A 17,457-nucleotide genomic window follows, 5' to 3' on the forward strand; every position below is an offset into this window, starting at 1 on the left:
TTCTTCATTCTGGTCTTGAGAATGGCTCTGAACATTGACTTATGAGTCAAATAATTCTTTATAACAAGGATTGTCATTCAGACTATACCCATTATTCACCAAATGCGTGCATGCTTTAATATATTGATATTTATTCATTTATAGTTAAAGAATGACATAACATTCACGTGAGAACAATCTCTGGATGGTATGTTTGATTATTAACTCAAGGGTCGAAATGTTTACATAAAAAGGTTTACTGGCAGGTTTATATATTGAGACCTTTTTTAATTCATTGTTGTTCTGACCAACCTCTGTTCTTGTAGGCAAGCCGATGTACTACATACTGCACATTTCATAACTGATAGAGATGACAAATTTGAAAACTTTGTTGTATCAATGGAATCCATCAAAGTGTTCATGTTGTATGGGGAGGGTGGGTACATTCTCATACATTTCCAAAATATAGAAACTATGTAGCTGCTGGCTCTTCTGGTCACTCTTAGCTGACTTCAGAGACCCGTGGACCGCTCTTAAATGATTTGCGATCTGAGACCAAATCTTAACACTTAGGAATGTTTATGTATTGCATTTATTGTTAATTGTACGAATTAAAGCACGTTTAAGTCATTCTTTGAATTTTGATGCACTTAAGGTTGAAACTTTACTCTGAGAGGCTTCATACATACTGATCCAGAAACCATAGCTCATCCTTTAATCCCATGCAGCTAATAAAATCTACAAAAATACTGCTTCATGTACCACTTGATACATTCATCATCATCATCATCATCATCATCATTATCATCTTCATCATATTAACATCTTTATCTCCATATGTTCTACATTCTTTGGTTCTCACTGATCATATCTACTGGTGATATCAGGGCCATTTTTTGTATGCGTTTTATCCCTCTAAAGTGTTCTGTGCACCACTGGGATCAACTCATATTATTCCAAAATAAACATCTGATATATTGACTCATCTCATTGTCGATTCTCTGGACTCTTGCACCTGAGGCTGGTAAACCTGCTCGAAACCATTGGTAACAGTGTTCTCACAGGGAAACAGAGCAAGTAAAGAAATGCACACATTTTACTGGATTCATCATATTAATCTGAAATATTTGCATGAGTCTTTTATATACAATGTAAGATCTCCCACACACCCCCCCACCCCCCTGCCTAAAAAAAAAACATGGTGGCAAAGCTCAGTTAGCAAAGTTGGAATTATACAATGATAAAGATACCATTATTAATACCATGTACAAGATCATAGGTTAGAACAGGTTCATTCCGAGTGTACATGAGGACCATCATATTTTCAAATGTAGCTTTACCTCCCAGAGCGATTGACGAGGTCACGACTCCATGCCAAAATATACACAACCGCGTCTCCTCGACCATTTTTCCAAATGGTCATACGTTACAGTAATGTCAACATCATAGCTCCTCCTTTAAAAATAGTCAAATATATATTGCGCCAGTCCATGAACATGTGAAAGTGCCTCTGATAAATAATGTGCATCATTTCAGTGAGAGGGAGTTCATTCCTTTGGCCGCTGCTGCTGCTGCTTCTTTTGCTGTAAGTGGGAAATAAAAGACAGAGACAATCATCTCAACACACTGCATGGACATGGACATGTGTACAGTGGCACTATGGAGCCTTTGGCTGCTTTTTGAGCTCTGCATGTACGAGGGGCTGATTACAAACCATATTCTACTTTACTGGCCTCACTCCTCAACTAACTGTTTGCTTTACCTCGTCCCCCTCTTCCCACTGTCATCAAGTTTTCAGCACACATGCAGGTTGCAATAATGACAGGATTAAATTTACCTCTCGAAATTTTTACAATTTTCTTAATAAATGAGGTTTTCGATTTCAGACACAGGCAGCTTCTCATGGGCTTCACTGGCTGAAAATGACAATGGTCGCTGGCAGATTTTATTTTATTTTATAATGAGGTAATAATAGTGTTTTCCTGGCTTGGAGCACACAATATTTACACTCAATATGTACTAAGATTGACCTTATGACATGTTTTGCTTACCTTTCTTCTCTTCATCTTTCTTTTTTGCTGCCTCTTCTCTCTGTTTCCTGATGATGGCGAGGCGAGCGAGGTCAGCTTTGGCCTGGTCCGTCTTCCCTGCCAAGTGCATCTTCATGTAGCGCTCCTTCGCTTTCTGCTTCTCAATTTCCTCTCTGTGTCAGTGTGTGTGTGTGTGTGTGTGTGTGTGTCAAGGTAGGGACAAAAAAGAAACAACCATTCAGACCATTAGTGTTCATGTCCTGTCACATACAGGGCTTTCCTTCAGGTCTGACACTTTTATTGTTAAAATGTTTTTAATAAATACCACATTTCAAAAATTAAGTTCCCATTCAAATTCCACAGAAATGTGACTGACTGATATGTTTTGACATACAAACACACCTCTCTCTCCTCGATAACTGCTTGGGCTCATCCAGCTCAATCTGCGTCACCTTCTTGGACTTCTGAGCTACTCTGTTGGGGTTCTCGATTTCTATCAAGCCCTCCACGCCTGCTCTCCTCCTCTGCAAACACATCAAACGGGGTATAAAGTGAATGCTTTGAATGTGAAATGATCATAAGAAACTGCCAAGCAGAAGTGCTAAAAGGTTCTGCATAAAACACAATACCAATAAGAAATTCTTTATCACATATCACTGTGTGTGAGGTAACAGAGGAAGGGAGTGACAGTGTGGCCGTACCAGGGAATTTTCATCATCGCTGTCCTCTGAGCCTGATGCTGGTAGTTTCTCCTCTGCCATGTCATTCTGAGCTGCGCCTGCCTCCTCCGCCTCCTGCTCTTGCTAGAACATATAAATGACAGCCAAGCAGGCAAACACACAAATGTTAGAAACCTAGACATCAGGTCAAGCATATGTATTTACAACAGGGAATACATTTAACACCTAGGTATGCTGGTTGTTACTCCATCCAAACACCACAGCAGCTGATTCACCAGCTCCTCTCATCTGGCTGGTGGAGAGCTAATGAGTGCAATCAGCTGTTGTGGTGCTTTCGGTCTTTTAAGGGCAATGTTAAAGTCAATGTTTAGTCAGATACAGATTTACTCTTTCCGTTGGAAAGACGCCACTGTGTTGCATTTTGGAAGGTGCAGGGTCCAGCATCTATGATATCGATCAATACTCAGGTGAAAAGCTGCACACAGTTGACCCCGTGTGACACAGGATTGAACAGTCTTTGGACGGACAGCCCACTTACCTTTTTCCTCTCTTTCTCTGCCTTCATCTGGGCGTCTATCTCCTCGGGGCTGGTGTACGTTCGCACGCGACCCTTGTGGCCACTTCTCTTACCTGCAACGATGACCATGATAAAAAATGACATCACACACAGATCTGTGTACACATTGTACTGCTGGGGAGAAAAACAGCGAACATTTACAAAGACAGGCAGAATGGCGTTTAAACATAATATCAGTGCTTGTTGTTTAATGTTTTAAAACAATCCAAAAGGCAAGTTGGTGAAACTATCCTTGCTCTACGGAGGCGTTTCGCCTGGATCGCTGACAGTTGTTGGTCGGCTAACAGTAGGCTAACAGATGTACAAATAATGACTTCAACAAAGTCTGTCAGGTTTTAAGATCATTCTTACCTCCTCGGGGCATTTTGTCAAACGAAGCCTTTATTATAAACTCACTGACAAGGAAATACTGGCACAAAGCATAAGTGTTAAAGCAGCAACACGAACTGACAGCTGGCTAAACTCACAGTCGGGATGAGTAACACAATACTCTGAGTAGTCCAAATACTTGCCTTTCAAAAAATCATCCAAACAAAGTATTTTCGAGCATTAACTAAACACCGTTGCTGCTTTAAACTAAACAGTACGCATATTGCCATATGATGTCCAGTGACTTGACTAAATGACATGAGTTACGAAATAAATGAACCTAAACCATGTTGTTTATCTTAAGGCAATTTACTAGTGTGCTAAAGTGATGCAATATGCCAGAAGTGAAAGAATTACATGTACTTTGATTTAATCTCGATTAACATCTTTATACTGACCACAATAAATGTTTACATAAACGTATGTACTGTGCTAGTTTAAGGGAAAAATCAAAGAAATAATTAAGTATTAGATGCCGATAAATTTAGTATATCTGTTTATTTAGAGTGGTGACGTCATTAAGAGACGAGATGCGAAATGGACCCCCAACCTGTGACGGCAAATTTTAGCGCCTGAGACGGTTTTGCGAAACAAGACTAAAACACGGTGAAGTTTCGTTCTATTTTGTACAAAACAGAGAAAAATGCCCAAAGTAAAGAGGAGTCGGAAGCCTCCCCCAGACGGCTGGGAGCTCATTGAGCCTACTTTGGACGAGCTGGATCAGAAAATGAGAGAAGGTAAGCCGGTAGAAGAAGATGATGATCCCGATGGTCTCCACAACAATCGGCCGTAACATCTGACACAATGTGCAGTTTATGGTGGCCAAATCATTTCAGCCCTCACTTCGCATTTTCTTTACCTGTTGACGGGTGAACATTCACTTTTCTTTTACAAATGATTAACCTTTGGGTGCTGCTGGTAAAAAGAGTTCCTTTTTTACATTATGTAAATGGATGCTTAACACGATTGCAGGAAACTCACGTTCATCAACCAGTCAAACGTCTGCCGGTGAGGTGGCTGTACTTCAGTCAGATGCGAATCTTTAATCTTTTCCTATTTTAACTTGGCTTTTGTCTGTATGGCTGTCTTATGTCAAATAGATGGTATGTCCAACACTATCATTGATTTGGGCTCTACCGCGTAGTTAAGGGGCATATTAATATTACTGTATACAGTTGTTCTTTAGGCAGAAGTATTAATCCATTAGTATCTATGAACTATTAAAGTAACCAGCAACTATATTGATAAGCAATTCATTAGTCTGATTCCATCTTTTTAAATGTGAAGGTTTTATAATTTATTTACGCCTCTATGAGAGCAAACTGAATGTCTTTGGGTTGTGGACAAAACAAGACATTTGAGGATGTTAACTTGGGCTTTTGGAAACACTGATTAACATTTTTCACTGCTTTCTGATATTTTATAGACCAAACAGTTAATCGATTAATCTAGAAAAAAATGCAAGGTCAATCAACAAAGAAAATAATTGTTAGTAGCAGTCGTAGACATAAGTGTCCTTCCAACTTTGTGGCGACAGTTTGGGAGCGCTGGAGAAAATGCCTTCAAGCACAAAGCCAGGTCAGTACAGAAATAGTTTTCCCAGTTTGTCGTGGAAGAACTGACCTGGACAGAACCATGACCTCAACCCCATTCAACACCTGTGAGATGTACTGGAAGGTCACCGGAGAGCAAGGCCTTATTGCCCAACATTAGAGTCCGACCTCACTGATTCTTCTGTGGGTGACACTGCAGACAGGTTCCAAACTGCTGAGGAAAGAATGCACAAAGGAGTGGAGCAATTATAACAGCAGATTAATGTGTTGCCTCAAGTGTGAAACCACTGTCATTGCCACTGTTCACATGGAGCCCAGGGAGGTATTTCAAGTACTCAAGAAGGTGCACCCTTGATTTTAATTTTTACTTACCAAAGCTAAATTTTCTCGTTTTCCTCTCCTCTCAGCTGAAACAGAGCCTCACGAAGGAAAGCGAAAGGTGGAGTCTCTTTGGCCAATTTTCAGGCTGCATCATCAGCGGAGTCGATACATCTACGATCTCTTCTACAAAAGGAAAGCCATCAGCAGAGGTAGACAGAGTTTCCACTCTAGCTATTGAACGTCTAATGTTTCCCGTTACCTTCTCATTTATTCCCTCTTCTCCCTGCCTCGACTTTAGTATTTGATAGCATCTTTCCTTGTACTCGAGCATGGCATGTTTGGTATCTTCAGTAGATTTTTAAAATACAGTTCTGTGAGTTTGAATAATGTTTATGTGATGACTTGCCAAAGGATATGAAGTTTATTAGATTTTCCAATTGCATTTATTTCAGATGTTTACACTTTTGCTCCATTGCAAGAAGCTTTTTGCATTAGTTTTGCATTTGCACATGATCAGACATATGAAACCCATTCATAGTTACACTCTGTGTTGTAGTTGCAAAACCAGTGTTGTTGTCTTTCTGTGTTTGTGTCCTGACAGAGTTGTATGAGTACTGTATAAAGGAAGGCTATGCGGACAAGAACCTGATTGCTAAGTGGAAGAAGCAGGGCTACGAGAACCTGTGCTGCCTGCGTTGCATCCAAACACGAGACACCAACTTTGGAACCAACTGCATCTGCAGAGTCCCCAAGAGCAAGCTGGAAGTCGTAAGTCTGACAGTGATTTTTGAAAAACAGTCCCAGTGAGAGCTTGTACTAAATATGCCTTAAAGGCTTGGTTTGCACCTTTGCTTTGCATTATTCTTGCTGTTGTACTGACATGAGTGCAGACAGTACAAATAGGAAAATTGCCCAAGTGAGATAAAGTAAACACAATGCTGCAACGCTCAAAGATCTCTCACTGGACCAGAGAGGATCTCAGGCTGTTCGATTGGATGAGTGAGGCCAGAGGGCTCGCCAGTCGCTGTGTCGATATTTATTAATGATTGGCCATGTGTGTCACCCACAGGAAGTCACTGAAACAAAACCTGCAACAATCAGACCCCACAGGCCTTACTTCCAATTCAACTTATGTTAATTTCAGAGGCCCTGCCCTCTGTTTAATTTCAACAACAGTGAAATCCAAATTTTAACAAGACTATAAGCCGTGCTTGAGGCTGAGCTAAATGAATGTCTGTACAAAATGATGGTGCAATCTGTCATGCAGATGTTGAGATGTTTCACAGAATAAGTGAAAATGTTTACCTGCTGGAGGCGCCAGAGGAAGCCAGTAGAATTCATCCGCTGGAGAGCTTGAATGTTGGATTTCAAATTTTATCCATCCATACTTTAATCCTCGTTGAGATAGAAAACACTACATTGCCACCTCTACAGCCACCAGCAGAACAAAAACAAATACATATTTTTAATTGAGCAGAATGTTTAGAAACTGAGTGCTTCATGAAGGAAATGGTGACAGTTATCCAGTTACTGTCCTAAATGGAGACATTATGGACCATAAGATGGTTTGTTCATTCTCTGTGTGTCCTTGTTGTCTGAATCGGGCTGTTTTTGTATTTTTTCTTCTCTGCAGGGAAGGATCATTGAATGCACTCACTGTGGATGTAGAGGATGTTCTGGTTAAGTGCAGTTCTTGGACTTCCGGTCTGTTTTCTGTTGGCCATCGGGGCTCATCCAGCCTCCATCTTTCAAATAACAAGAGCGACATTGTCTTATTTCAGTCACCGGCACCAGAAACAAATGGCTGATAGCTTCACCGTCATCCTCAGCTGCCCCAATAGGGATCAGTATTGGGTAATTTACTCCTTTTTAACACAAGGGGACAAAGGAGGAAACACTGAGAGGGGCCATATTGTAGTGCATTTGTTTTTCTGTTTTTCTTTTGCTGTTTTTTTTTTTTTTTTTTGCACTCAACTCTGAAAGCAGGAAGTTGAGGTTAAGTTGTTTCAACATCAGGCCTGTCATTCCAGCGAGTCATACCCACTGTGAAGGTCATTTTAGATTCTAACGTGTTTTGTTGCATTTAAACAAGGCTTTTGCTTCAAATGCCACCGTGCTTAAACCTTAAAAATGTGTCTTCATCATTGTTCTTGTAGTGTAATTTTAAATAAAACCATTCTGATTTACTTTCTCTCTTACTTTCTGTATTTTACAAAATTTATGGTTTTATAGTTCCAATGTCTGAGCGTAATTCATCTTATAAATTCAAAAAAAGAAACATCTTCTCTGTTTCTTGATTTGGAATAAATTGCTAGAAGGTCAAAGACTTCATTGAATATTTTCTAACTGCATGAAGTTCAGTGTCTCTGCTTTTCATTTATTTGTTTGTATTTCTGCTTTGCTCTCGGTGACCTCTGCGCAAGCTCAGTTCCTCATCATAACGGTGACATTTTGACACGAACTGTGAGGTACTATGGAACGAGTCCTCCCAATGGGGAATAGCAGATATTCTTCCATCTGAGGCACAAACAATGCAGATGGCCTTCACTCCTATCTAAACCTTACTCTGTCACTGTATACCTATAAAGAAACTGACCTCAGGCCAGCTGATTAAGTATGTATGAGAGCTCTCCTCTGTGCAGCCCTGGGTGATCACAAATAAGCTGCTAGAGAACAAACACTGGCTTAACATTTCAGGCTTATCTCCCATAAATGTCCTCAGTTTTTATCATTAAAGACTCAAGTGGAAACGCACACACACACACACACACACACACACACACACATACACACGCAGAGCTGCCCACTCAGTCCCTGCAGATGGATGTTATTGTAAAGAGTTAACAGTATTGTTGCAAACATGTTCTTGTACCATTAATTTATAGCTGCTTTCTCTTCAGTCCACCACTTCGCCTTCTGCTGCTCCAGCAGGGCAATTAGACGTGTTCACAGATCAGCATTTATTATTTATGACACCTCAAATGCTCACACATCCGTCATCGCTACAGCAAGTCACACAGACACAAGTCTGTTGGAGTTTGTGATGTTTGACATTTAATGCTGATCTCCGAGTTGCATCGGTCTGTTTCTTCCAGTATCTCAGTGAGATTCAGAACAATCTGTGTTAGCCAGCCATCCACTCACAAAAGAAACTGGTTCAAATAATTTAATGGAATAAATGAATATCAACATTACATGAAGGCATCGAGACATTCACAACGTGCTTTATTAAAATCACTGGCAACATCGTTGTCTTACAGGGCTGGAGCGAGACAGCCCCTCCTGATGAGATACAAAAGGTAGACATGATATGGCAACATAAGGACACTGAGTGACGGCATGTTAAGCACACTGTGGTATGGCTTATTCAGATTACATTCACCTTTTTGCATTAGAGGAACAACGACTAAAAAAAAGAGGAATTAGCAGAGAAATGTGTTATCCAATCAGTAAAAAATAAAAAGACATAATGTGGCAAAAAATAAACAATAATTCAGCCCAAACTGCACTAAAATAAAACAACACATAAGGTGGAATTAAAAAAGGCTGCTGTTAACAGTTAAAATGCATATGCCTTAAAATCAAAATGTGCCTTGTTCATAGCAGGAAGGACAGCAGCCATGAGCCCACATTGTTTGACCTTTCACATTAAAACTCTGACCATGCAGTCACAAGTACAGTTACCATCCTAGATACAGAAGTACAGCTCCCATCAAAGACGCCAAAGAATTAGGAACAGTAAAATCTAAAATACTATCAAGGACGTTTTGACAGCGTGCCGTCTCGCTGGCCGACGTGACAGAGCTTTAAACGTAAAGACTTTGTTCTTGTGAAATTCTCCAGCATCCTTTGAAGCGGAAATCTGGCTGTACTCAGCATGATGGTCAAATTTAAATTTTGTCCTAAAGCAATAAATATAAAACCGTCGAGTTTTGTTCACAGCACAGGATTGTTATAGATATATATATATATAAATAATAGGCAACTGTCCTAAATCAAGTCTCAAGCTTAGCATTGCTTAGAGTTTTGCTTTTGATGGCACAGGAAATCCATTTTCCTCATAATAAAATCTATACAAGCACAACATCACTGTCTCATCCACGTCTCCCCAAACTGTTCAGCATCTGGCCCAAGTCTGTTCATCCAAATCTAACAAAACAGAAATATTATCAATACGGTGATTCACCCTGGCACAAGACAGCCTCATGCTAACACCACAACACTCTCACACAACTGTAAGACAACAGTGAAGTTCAATACATTTAGGTTAAGTAGCTTTAAAATGCAACTGACTGAGTGAGTAATATCCATGAAAATGCTCGCCGGCGGTTAATATCGACAGGTTTTTGCTGCTGCTGGGTGAGTGCGTACGTGATGACGTTATTTCTCTGGACATGCAGTATCACGTGGAGCTCACTGGGTCTACTTCACACAGCAAACACACTCCCTCATGCATCACAACCTGAAAGCAGCCTCTGGGAATGTTTACTCTCAAAGGTCAATACTACTCAGTTAAAATCCAACATTGTGTCTCTATTCGGAACAAAACGGAGATTCATCCGATACTGCAGGAATGTGTGTTAAAATTATAAAAGAGAAAGCTCAAAGGGAAACAGAATTATGAAAAGGATCAGCTTCAGAAATGTGTTGGCCCTGGAAGCTGTGTGGTCGTTTTCAAAGAGGCACGTCACAAAACCAGCTGTGACCAGCCTGCGTGCTGCTAATAAGGTTTCCTGGACAGATTCAGGGACGCGTCTGTTCTCCGAGAGTTTGTCGCAGTAATCCTGAAAAACATGTTTACGTATCGTGGAGATGACAGCATAGCTGACAAACTGCTCAGTGATTGGTGGGATTTAACACAGAGCTGTGATTGAACCTTGTAGCGAGCTGGCTGAGCTCAGACCAGCATTTAGGAGACACAGATTGAGATTTTTTTAGAATGAAGTGTGTGTGCGTGCGTGTGCAAGTAACATTTTTTTCCATGGAAGTGAAAAAACACATAAATGACTCAAAGGACAATAAGCAGAGCCGACCTCGGTCTGCTCTGTTATGTGTGTTTGTGAGTGTCTACATGCTCTGGACCAAATACACGCAAGTACACACTAACTGACATTCACCACTCACTCTGTCTCCTTTTCCCTGCACACAGAGGTAAGACCAGAGAAAAAGACAGCAAGGCAGAGAGAGATTAAATAATAACCAGTTCAGAGTTTGTCCTGAACCTAAAAGACCTTAGTAAGATCCCCTTTGGTCCAGAGACCAAAGGGTCAAGATGATTTCTGCTAAAACATGTGTTGAAATCCTCCTCCCAGTATTACATTAGATTTTGTAAAAAACGCTGGTGGTGTAGTTAAAACTAAAACAAGTTGCTGCTGCACTGCCCCCGGTGGCGGGCTGCAGGTACTGCTGAGTGATGAGCTGGCTGAGGTAGAGCAGTATCAGGCTGTCCTCCTCGCCCAGCCCCAGCTGCTCCTGCAGGAAACAGCGGCGTCGGCCCTCCACAACCTCAGGCCCCTCCATGGAGCTGACAGGCAGGTGGAGGTGGTGGGTGAAGGTAAACAGGAAGGCCTTGGCTGCCAGGCGACAGAGCGTGCTCTGTAAGTGAAGGAAGTAAGTGGAACCACGGCGGATGTAGGTGCGGTGGTCGGCAATGTTGGCGAGGAGTTGGCCACGATACGCTGGACAGCGCAAGGTCTTCTGGTCGGCATCCAGGATGGAGATGTAGCGACTGTAGCGGGACAGCGAGTAAAACATGCTGGATCCCACAGGGGACGCTACTCTGTAGGGGACAGACAGACAGACAGACAGACAGACAGACAGAGAGTGAAATGAATATTTTTCCAGGTAGGATTGTCAAGACCACAACTGTTGGATTGACACATTTGAAGTCATCCATACGTACAGTCTGCATGTCCAGTTCTGTCTTTATGTTAACATTAACATTAGCATTTGGTCCACAACAATGCCATTGGAGAGCAGTACCAAGATAAAAGCAGTCAGTGTACAACAACTTAATAGCGAATCATAAACGCACAGATCTGTCTGCGCAAATGTATTCAACATTTATAAAGAAGGGGTGTAAAAATGAAGAAAATCCACAGTTTCATGTCACAGTGGTGTCACGATTCAGTAAAGTTTAAAGTGCTTCAGAATTCTCCACACATTTCATTTCTCAGTTATTCCACTAACTAAGCTGTAATGTGTGAGACTCAATTGATGGAGGCTGGCTTGCCTTTAGCATGTAACAATATGGCAAATTTTTAAAAAAAAGTTAAATATCGTAATGCTTCGGGGGAATTGACAACCCACTCTGTCGTAAGCAACGATGAGTACAAATGAAAAGAAGTTCAAGGACAGCTGTGAGGCCGGAGGTTTAATAGTTGAATAGAGCGTAGTGTGAGTCATCGAGGACTGAGTCACAGTAGAGTAAGATGTGATCCAAGCTACAAGACTGAATGCACTTTCATTTTGAAACTTCACATTAATGGAGACTTTTGAACTTAGTGTAGCATCATGCTCAGTGTTGTAGGAAATCTGTGTTAGTAACATCATCAATATAAATAAAAATACCTCTGCAATCCAATGAGTTTCCACCTCTGCAGGTCGGTAAGGGTGAAGGGGCAGGACAGCCAGGCTTGAACCCTCTCTCCACACTTGCCAGGACCAGGCACAAAGAGGGCCAGAGCAGCGACCAGTCGGCGGACCCTCCCCTCGTCTGCCCCGAGCACCACCAGCGTTCTGCCGCTCAGCAGACACCACAGAGCTTGCATGGCAAACGGGTACTGTCGCACAAACCTCAAGGCTCCTTGTCCAGCCTTCTTCCTATGACGCAGGGTCACCACTCCCCCGTAGCCAAGAGGTGAGGCAGCCCGATCAGACCCTGTGGAAGCACTCATGGTACAGTCTGAACCATCCTCTGCTGATGTACGGGACACCGCATCCCCAACAGGCAGCTCCAGACCAGGTGTGGGACTTTCTAAGCAGGGAGAACCCACAGCATACTCATCCTGGAGTGGAAGGAGGGCCTGGGGCTCCTGGTTGACCACCAAGGTTTGACTGGGCTGAGGGTGGGAACTTTGGCCAAGGCAAGGTGCCATCTCTGGGGCAGAAGCCTCATAGAGGAAACCTTCTTGGGCCATGCAACATGCAGTGTCTATTGGAACCAACAAATCAGACTCCAACTCACAAGCCCCATCAGTTACTCCATCACACTCATCCTCCCTGCTGGCCTCCAGCTCAGACATGACTTCCAGCAAAGATACAGGTGTCTGGTCACCCTCATCCTCCCCAGCAGTGGTCTCAATCTCTTCACTGCTGCTCTCCCTCTCCAGGTCAGTGTTATGGCCAGGGTCAGGGGTCAGGTCAGAATCAGGAGCTTCTGATGTCGTATTAGCCAGGTACTGTTGTCTCTCTGCTTGACCCATCCCACTTTTATCACTGCTGAAGCTTCCTTTGGTTTCCTCCGAGCTCTCCTGGGTCTCCAGAGTCTGATCTGAGGGAGAGGACTCCAGATGGGCCTCCACAAGTCCAAGGTCACACAACTCTTGAGTATGGTTGGTCTCAGAGGCTAGGTCTAAAAGATCTGGAGGCTCCAGAGCATCTAGCTCTAGAGGTTCTGGTCCTAGCACAATAGGAGGTGGATTTAAGAGTGTATAGTTATCTACAGCATGGTTCACAGCACAGAACGGTCTTAGTGTTCCCCCTTCATCCTCATCATCTTCACCGAGGTCCTCCTCAAACAGGAAGTTGGTAACTCTCTGTTTCTTGCGTAGCGCCCTGTCCAGGCGTCGTGTGTGCAGGTAGCACAGGTCCCCCCGGAAACTCCTCTCCGTCTCCTTCAGGAGCCCCACAGTGGCCTCGTAGAAAGTATTGTCACACAGCTCTTGCAGGGTCTTCAGGCGCTTGTCGAAACACTTTGGAGACTTAGCTTTGATCAGCTGTGGCGTGTAGGACGGCCTTCGTTTGACACCCTCATCCTCCTCCTCCTCTGCTTCTTCTTCTCCTCCTTCATCATCATTCTGACCCTGCCCTTCCTCCCCCTTCTCCCCTTTGTCACTGTAACTGAAGGGGTTGGCAAGCTTGCCGTATTTTTCTAACAGCTCTTCACACTCGCGCAAACACTCTGTGATACACTTCTGGCAGGTGGCAGCGTGAGGATCTCGGCGGGGACGGTGATGGTAGGAGCTGATCTGTCTCAGCAGGTCTCTGTGTTCATAGATGCTCTTTTCCACGTTTGCGAGCTCGTTGGCCTTTTCAACAGCATGAGCGGAGTACATGCACTGAGGCCCTGCCTCTCTCTGCAGGCCCTCCTCCCTCTGCAGCACAGAGTGAGTGTACCTGAGGTGGACACAACAGAGTTACTGATTCACATGTGTTCATATAGGGAAAGGGAATACAGTTTGACAAAATCCTTCAAGAGGAGCGCCAACGTAACTGAGAAACCACTACACAAGAAACACTGAAAACCTGCAACAGGGGACATCGTGAGCTGCAAGATTAGGTTTGGGGTTCATTAGTCAGTCTTGCTAGCCATGCTAGGGGTGGTAATGTTGGTCAGTTGGGTGGGTGCCCCACCACTTTGGCCAAGGCTGAAATATCCCAACAACCTCTGGATGGATTACCATAAACTGAAACATAAAATAAAATACCTGCGAAACTAATAACACTGCCATCAGCCTCAGCTGTACTCTTCATTCAGTGCTAATTAGCAAATGTTAGCATGCTAACACACTAAATTTAAATGGTGAAAGTGGTTAAACATCATACCTTCTGTTCATCACCATGCGAGTACTGTCATTGTGAGCATGTTGGCATTTAGCTCAAAGCACTTCTTTGCCTAAGTCCAGAATCACAGAGCCGTTAGCATGGCTGCACTGGTCTCATGCAACCAGATGTTTCTGGGCAAAATATCCTAATTCAATAAACTCAAAGATCAAACAAATTTCTGATTGGTTATTTATAAGTCTCTTACACGTTGATGTGATTTGAAGATAAAAAAAAAAAAAAAAAAAAAAAAAACACTGAAAAAAAGCTTGGACACATTTTTAAAAGACAAATAAGTACTGTTACTCAAAGCTGGATTAGAAACTGAATAACTTCCACTGGGGCTCAGAAGTTTTATGTTTACTGCATGTCCATTGCTTTTGGTAATTTGATTAACTGTAATTTTGTTACGGATTTTCATCAAGGAATAACATCACACAATATTTCAGTTTCAGAGGGAAGAGTTCCTGAAACGGCACTGTTATTATCCCATTTTATGACACAGGCTGGTAGACAGATACTTCTACTTTTTAAAGCTTCACTATTTGGTTTACAATGTGCTCACATGGTGCATGTCCCCAAATAAAACTGTGTTTAATCAAATTTCTGCCAATGAACTGACATACAAAAACCCTCTAGTGTGGTGGTATTATTCCTGTATAGAGCCCTGACTGGTCTCTGGGTATTTGATCAAGTTACCATGTATCGTCTTCTGTTCGCACTGAGGCAACTGGTGCATGGACAATACACAGATGGCAGTTGGTATGAGGTAGGGACGGGGACGAGGGGTCTATAAGGGGCCAAGCTAATTGTTGCCCCAACTGAATAATCTGGTCATTTTCTATTCTATTCACCAAAATGATTCAACAAAAGATTTGAGATGATTCATATTAAAATATCAGATTTAGATTGGAGAAACTCCCTTTGAACACTGTAGGAAAGGTGTTCTTACTCCAGGTCCCGGAGCTTCCTCTGGAGTTCCTTGGCAAATGCTCTCCTGTTCCCGGCCTTCAGACACTCAGAGGCCTGTGAGAAGCGGAGGGACAGCTCCTGGAACTGCAGCATTATTTTCCTCTCATCTGCTGAAACGTACGCCATACAGAATGGCCTCACGAAGCCCCTCGCCTCCAGGTCGTAAAGTGTAAGGTGATGGACGTAGGCGAACGCACCCTCCTTCGAGTCGCCCAACACAACCCTCGAGTCCTCCACAAAGCTGAGCCTTGGGTAGCCAGTGCCAGGTGGATGGCCCACGAAGGAGGCCTGGTAGTCCACTGACATGATGCGCAGGGAGAAGTAGTTGAGATCGAAGGTGCCGCAGACTTTGGGGTCATCAGGGATGGTGAGGAGAGGCTGAGGGCCCACCTGCTCCGAGAACTCAGAGATGAGGATGAAGTCTTTGGTGAACTTGGCATAGGAGGTTTTGGCCCAGGGGTTGGAGTCAGCCAGCGGATGGAGGGGGACAGAGAACTCCTCCGGTACAGCCCAGGGGTCGGGATTTGTCTCCCCATACTCATCCTCTTTAGTGAAAGCCACCAGGTCAGGTGAGCCTATCATCGTGGTGTTGTCGAGCAAGGCATGAGAAACACAACACACAACGCAGCACAATCCACAGTCATAAAGCAGCTGTCAGAGCGCAGCGGTGGAGGGCAGCCACATAGAGTGCGGTCAGATCGCCCATTCTGCTGCACATTTGTGGGTGAGGTTAAAAGAGCTGTAGATTCAAGGGACACAGAGACTGTCCACCACAAAAAAAATAAAAATAATAAAAAAAATCCAGCTGATTATGTAATATAAAAAAGAGGGTCCCAGTGCAGAATGGGCCCAGAATTCAGCTGCACCCCTACAGGAGCCAGTCCACAGAACCAGAGGCCGGATATGTGTCAGATAAAATAGAAAGAAATCAATCAGAAATCAGAGCATCTGTTAACAAAAGCAATTATCCCAACCACAGAATCCGGGCAGGCATCAGACCATTCATGCTGTGCAGAGAGAAAAATTGTGGAGCGGCATCAGAGCAGCGCGTCTCTGCTTCTCCTCAGCCCGCCTTCACGCGTCCTGTCCATCACCTAGTTGTGCTTCGGGCTGAACTGCGGGCCGCCGGTGCGACAGACGCTACGTTAAGTGACAGAACCGCTATGTGTAATTTTCACATCCAGACACAGACGCCATGTTTACCCAGCTGGTTGTAGTCTTGTCAGGTGACCAATCCGCCTGCCCATCTGGAGGAATTCCACCCTGAAACGGAAATTTAACATATTCTGTCAGTGATGACCGATGAGTGCTTTTGATTCATGGGCCTTTAGAGTCACTCACTCATTTATTGTTAGTCTCCCAGTTAAGGACGACATTTGTTTATGATTGAAGCAGGACGGTTATCAGGATTTTAGATAAACTAAGGTCATGATTCAGTCCCACAGACAGCTCAACAGCTTTTATTATTAGATTTTTCACATAATGTGTATTTGGGTAGCTGGTAGCTTGCAGCAAGTTTTACTACGATGAAGCATTTGCAAGATGTCCTGACGCTCCCTTGGAATCAAAAACATTCACAAACTCAAAAATGTCCACCTACAAGACCAGCATTGTCTTTATTTTACCACTTAATTTGCATTAAATGTTATGTCTTCCTACTAAATCATGAGAAAATCATGGACTTGTAAAATGAAACGTGACAAATTTATTTCTTTACAAGAAGGGCTTTCAGAGCTCTCTGTCGTTTGGTGGAGTAATATTAAGTAGTAAAGTAATATAATTTCTTTATCCAAAAATCCTAAATTTAAATTTAGTCCAAACATACATATATTTAATCGTACAATATTGGTAAAACACAAAATTTCCAGAAAAAAAACACAGGATATGATCTCAGCGTCCTCAATGGTGTCCTTGGTTTGCAGATGTTGAAACGGCAACATGCAAATTCTGAATTTGGGTGGATTTCCTATTTAACGTCGATATAACAATTATTTACCTGATTGTTATTACAATGAAGAAAGTATTACTATTAATAATACGGCATGTGTTAAGCTTGTAGACAATCGTCAATACACTTATAGTGCTATTATTATAAACTTGTTTTATTTGGACGTTTCGGTAGTTCCAGGTTTTTACGACAGTGGTACGACCTTGATTACGGCAGTATCTGACAGGCGAGCGGGGAATTTGTAAACATAGCTAACAGTACCAGT

At 42.8% G+C, this 17,457-nt stretch overlaps 3 protein-coding genes across 3 annotated transcripts; 1 reads left to right on the plus strand and 2 right to left on the minus strand.

The window, feature by feature from the left end:
* Nucleotides 1–114: 114 nt before the first annotated feature.
* On the minus strand, nucleotides 115–3,772 carry pdap1b (pdgfa associated protein 1b). The gene is made up of 6 exons (XM_076753681.1): nucleotides 3,618–3,772; nucleotides 3,228–3,319; nucleotides 2,711–2,812; nucleotides 2,412–2,533; nucleotides 2,031–2,182; nucleotides 115–1,562 (listed from the first exon to the last, which is right to left on the minus strand). Exons 1-6 carry the CDS (start codon nucleotides 3,628–3,630, stop codon nucleotides 1,507–1,509), a joined length of 537 nt encoding a protein of 178 aa, XP_076609796.1. The 5' UTR covers nucleotides 3,631–3,772; the 3' UTR covers nucleotides 115–1,506.
* Nucleotides 3,773–4,182: 410 nt separating this feature from the next.
* On the plus strand, nucleotides 4,183–7,695 carry bud31 (BUD31 spliceosome associated protein). Its single transcript, XM_076751570.1, has 4 exons — nucleotides 4,183–4,372; nucleotides 5,596–5,718; nucleotides 6,111–6,277; nucleotides 7,143–7,695. Exons 1-4 carry the CDS (start codon nucleotides 4,279–4,281, stop codon nucleotides 7,191–7,193), a joined length of 435 nt encoding a protein of 144 aa, XP_076607685.1. The 5' UTR covers nucleotides 4,183–4,278; the 3' UTR covers nucleotides 7,194–7,695.
* Nucleotides 7,696–8,659: 964 nt separating this feature from the next.
* Nucleotides 8,660–16,445, minus strand: smcr8a (Smith-Magenis syndrome chromosome region, candidate 8a). Its single transcript, XM_076753490.1, has 3 exons — nucleotides 15,225–16,445; nucleotides 12,080–13,846; nucleotides 8,660–11,288 (listed from the first exon to the last, which is right to left on the minus strand). Exons 1-3 carry the CDS (start codon nucleotides 15,824–15,826, stop codon nucleotides 10,829–10,831), a joined length of 2,829 nt encoding a protein of 942 aa, XP_076609605.1. The 5' UTR covers nucleotides 15,827–16,445; the 3' UTR covers nucleotides 8,660–10,828.
* Between the last annotated feature and the right edge of the window lie 1,012 nt (nucleotides 16,446–17,457).

Source organism: Chaetodon auriga, chromosome 16 (genome assembly GCF_051107435.1).
Source record: "Chaetodon auriga isolate fChaAug3 chromosome 16, fChaAug3.hap1, whole genome shotgun sequence".
Taxonomy (NCBI): domain Eukaryota; kingdom Metazoa; phylum Chordata; class Actinopteri; order Chaetodontiformes; family Chaetodontidae; genus Chaetodon; species Chaetodon auriga.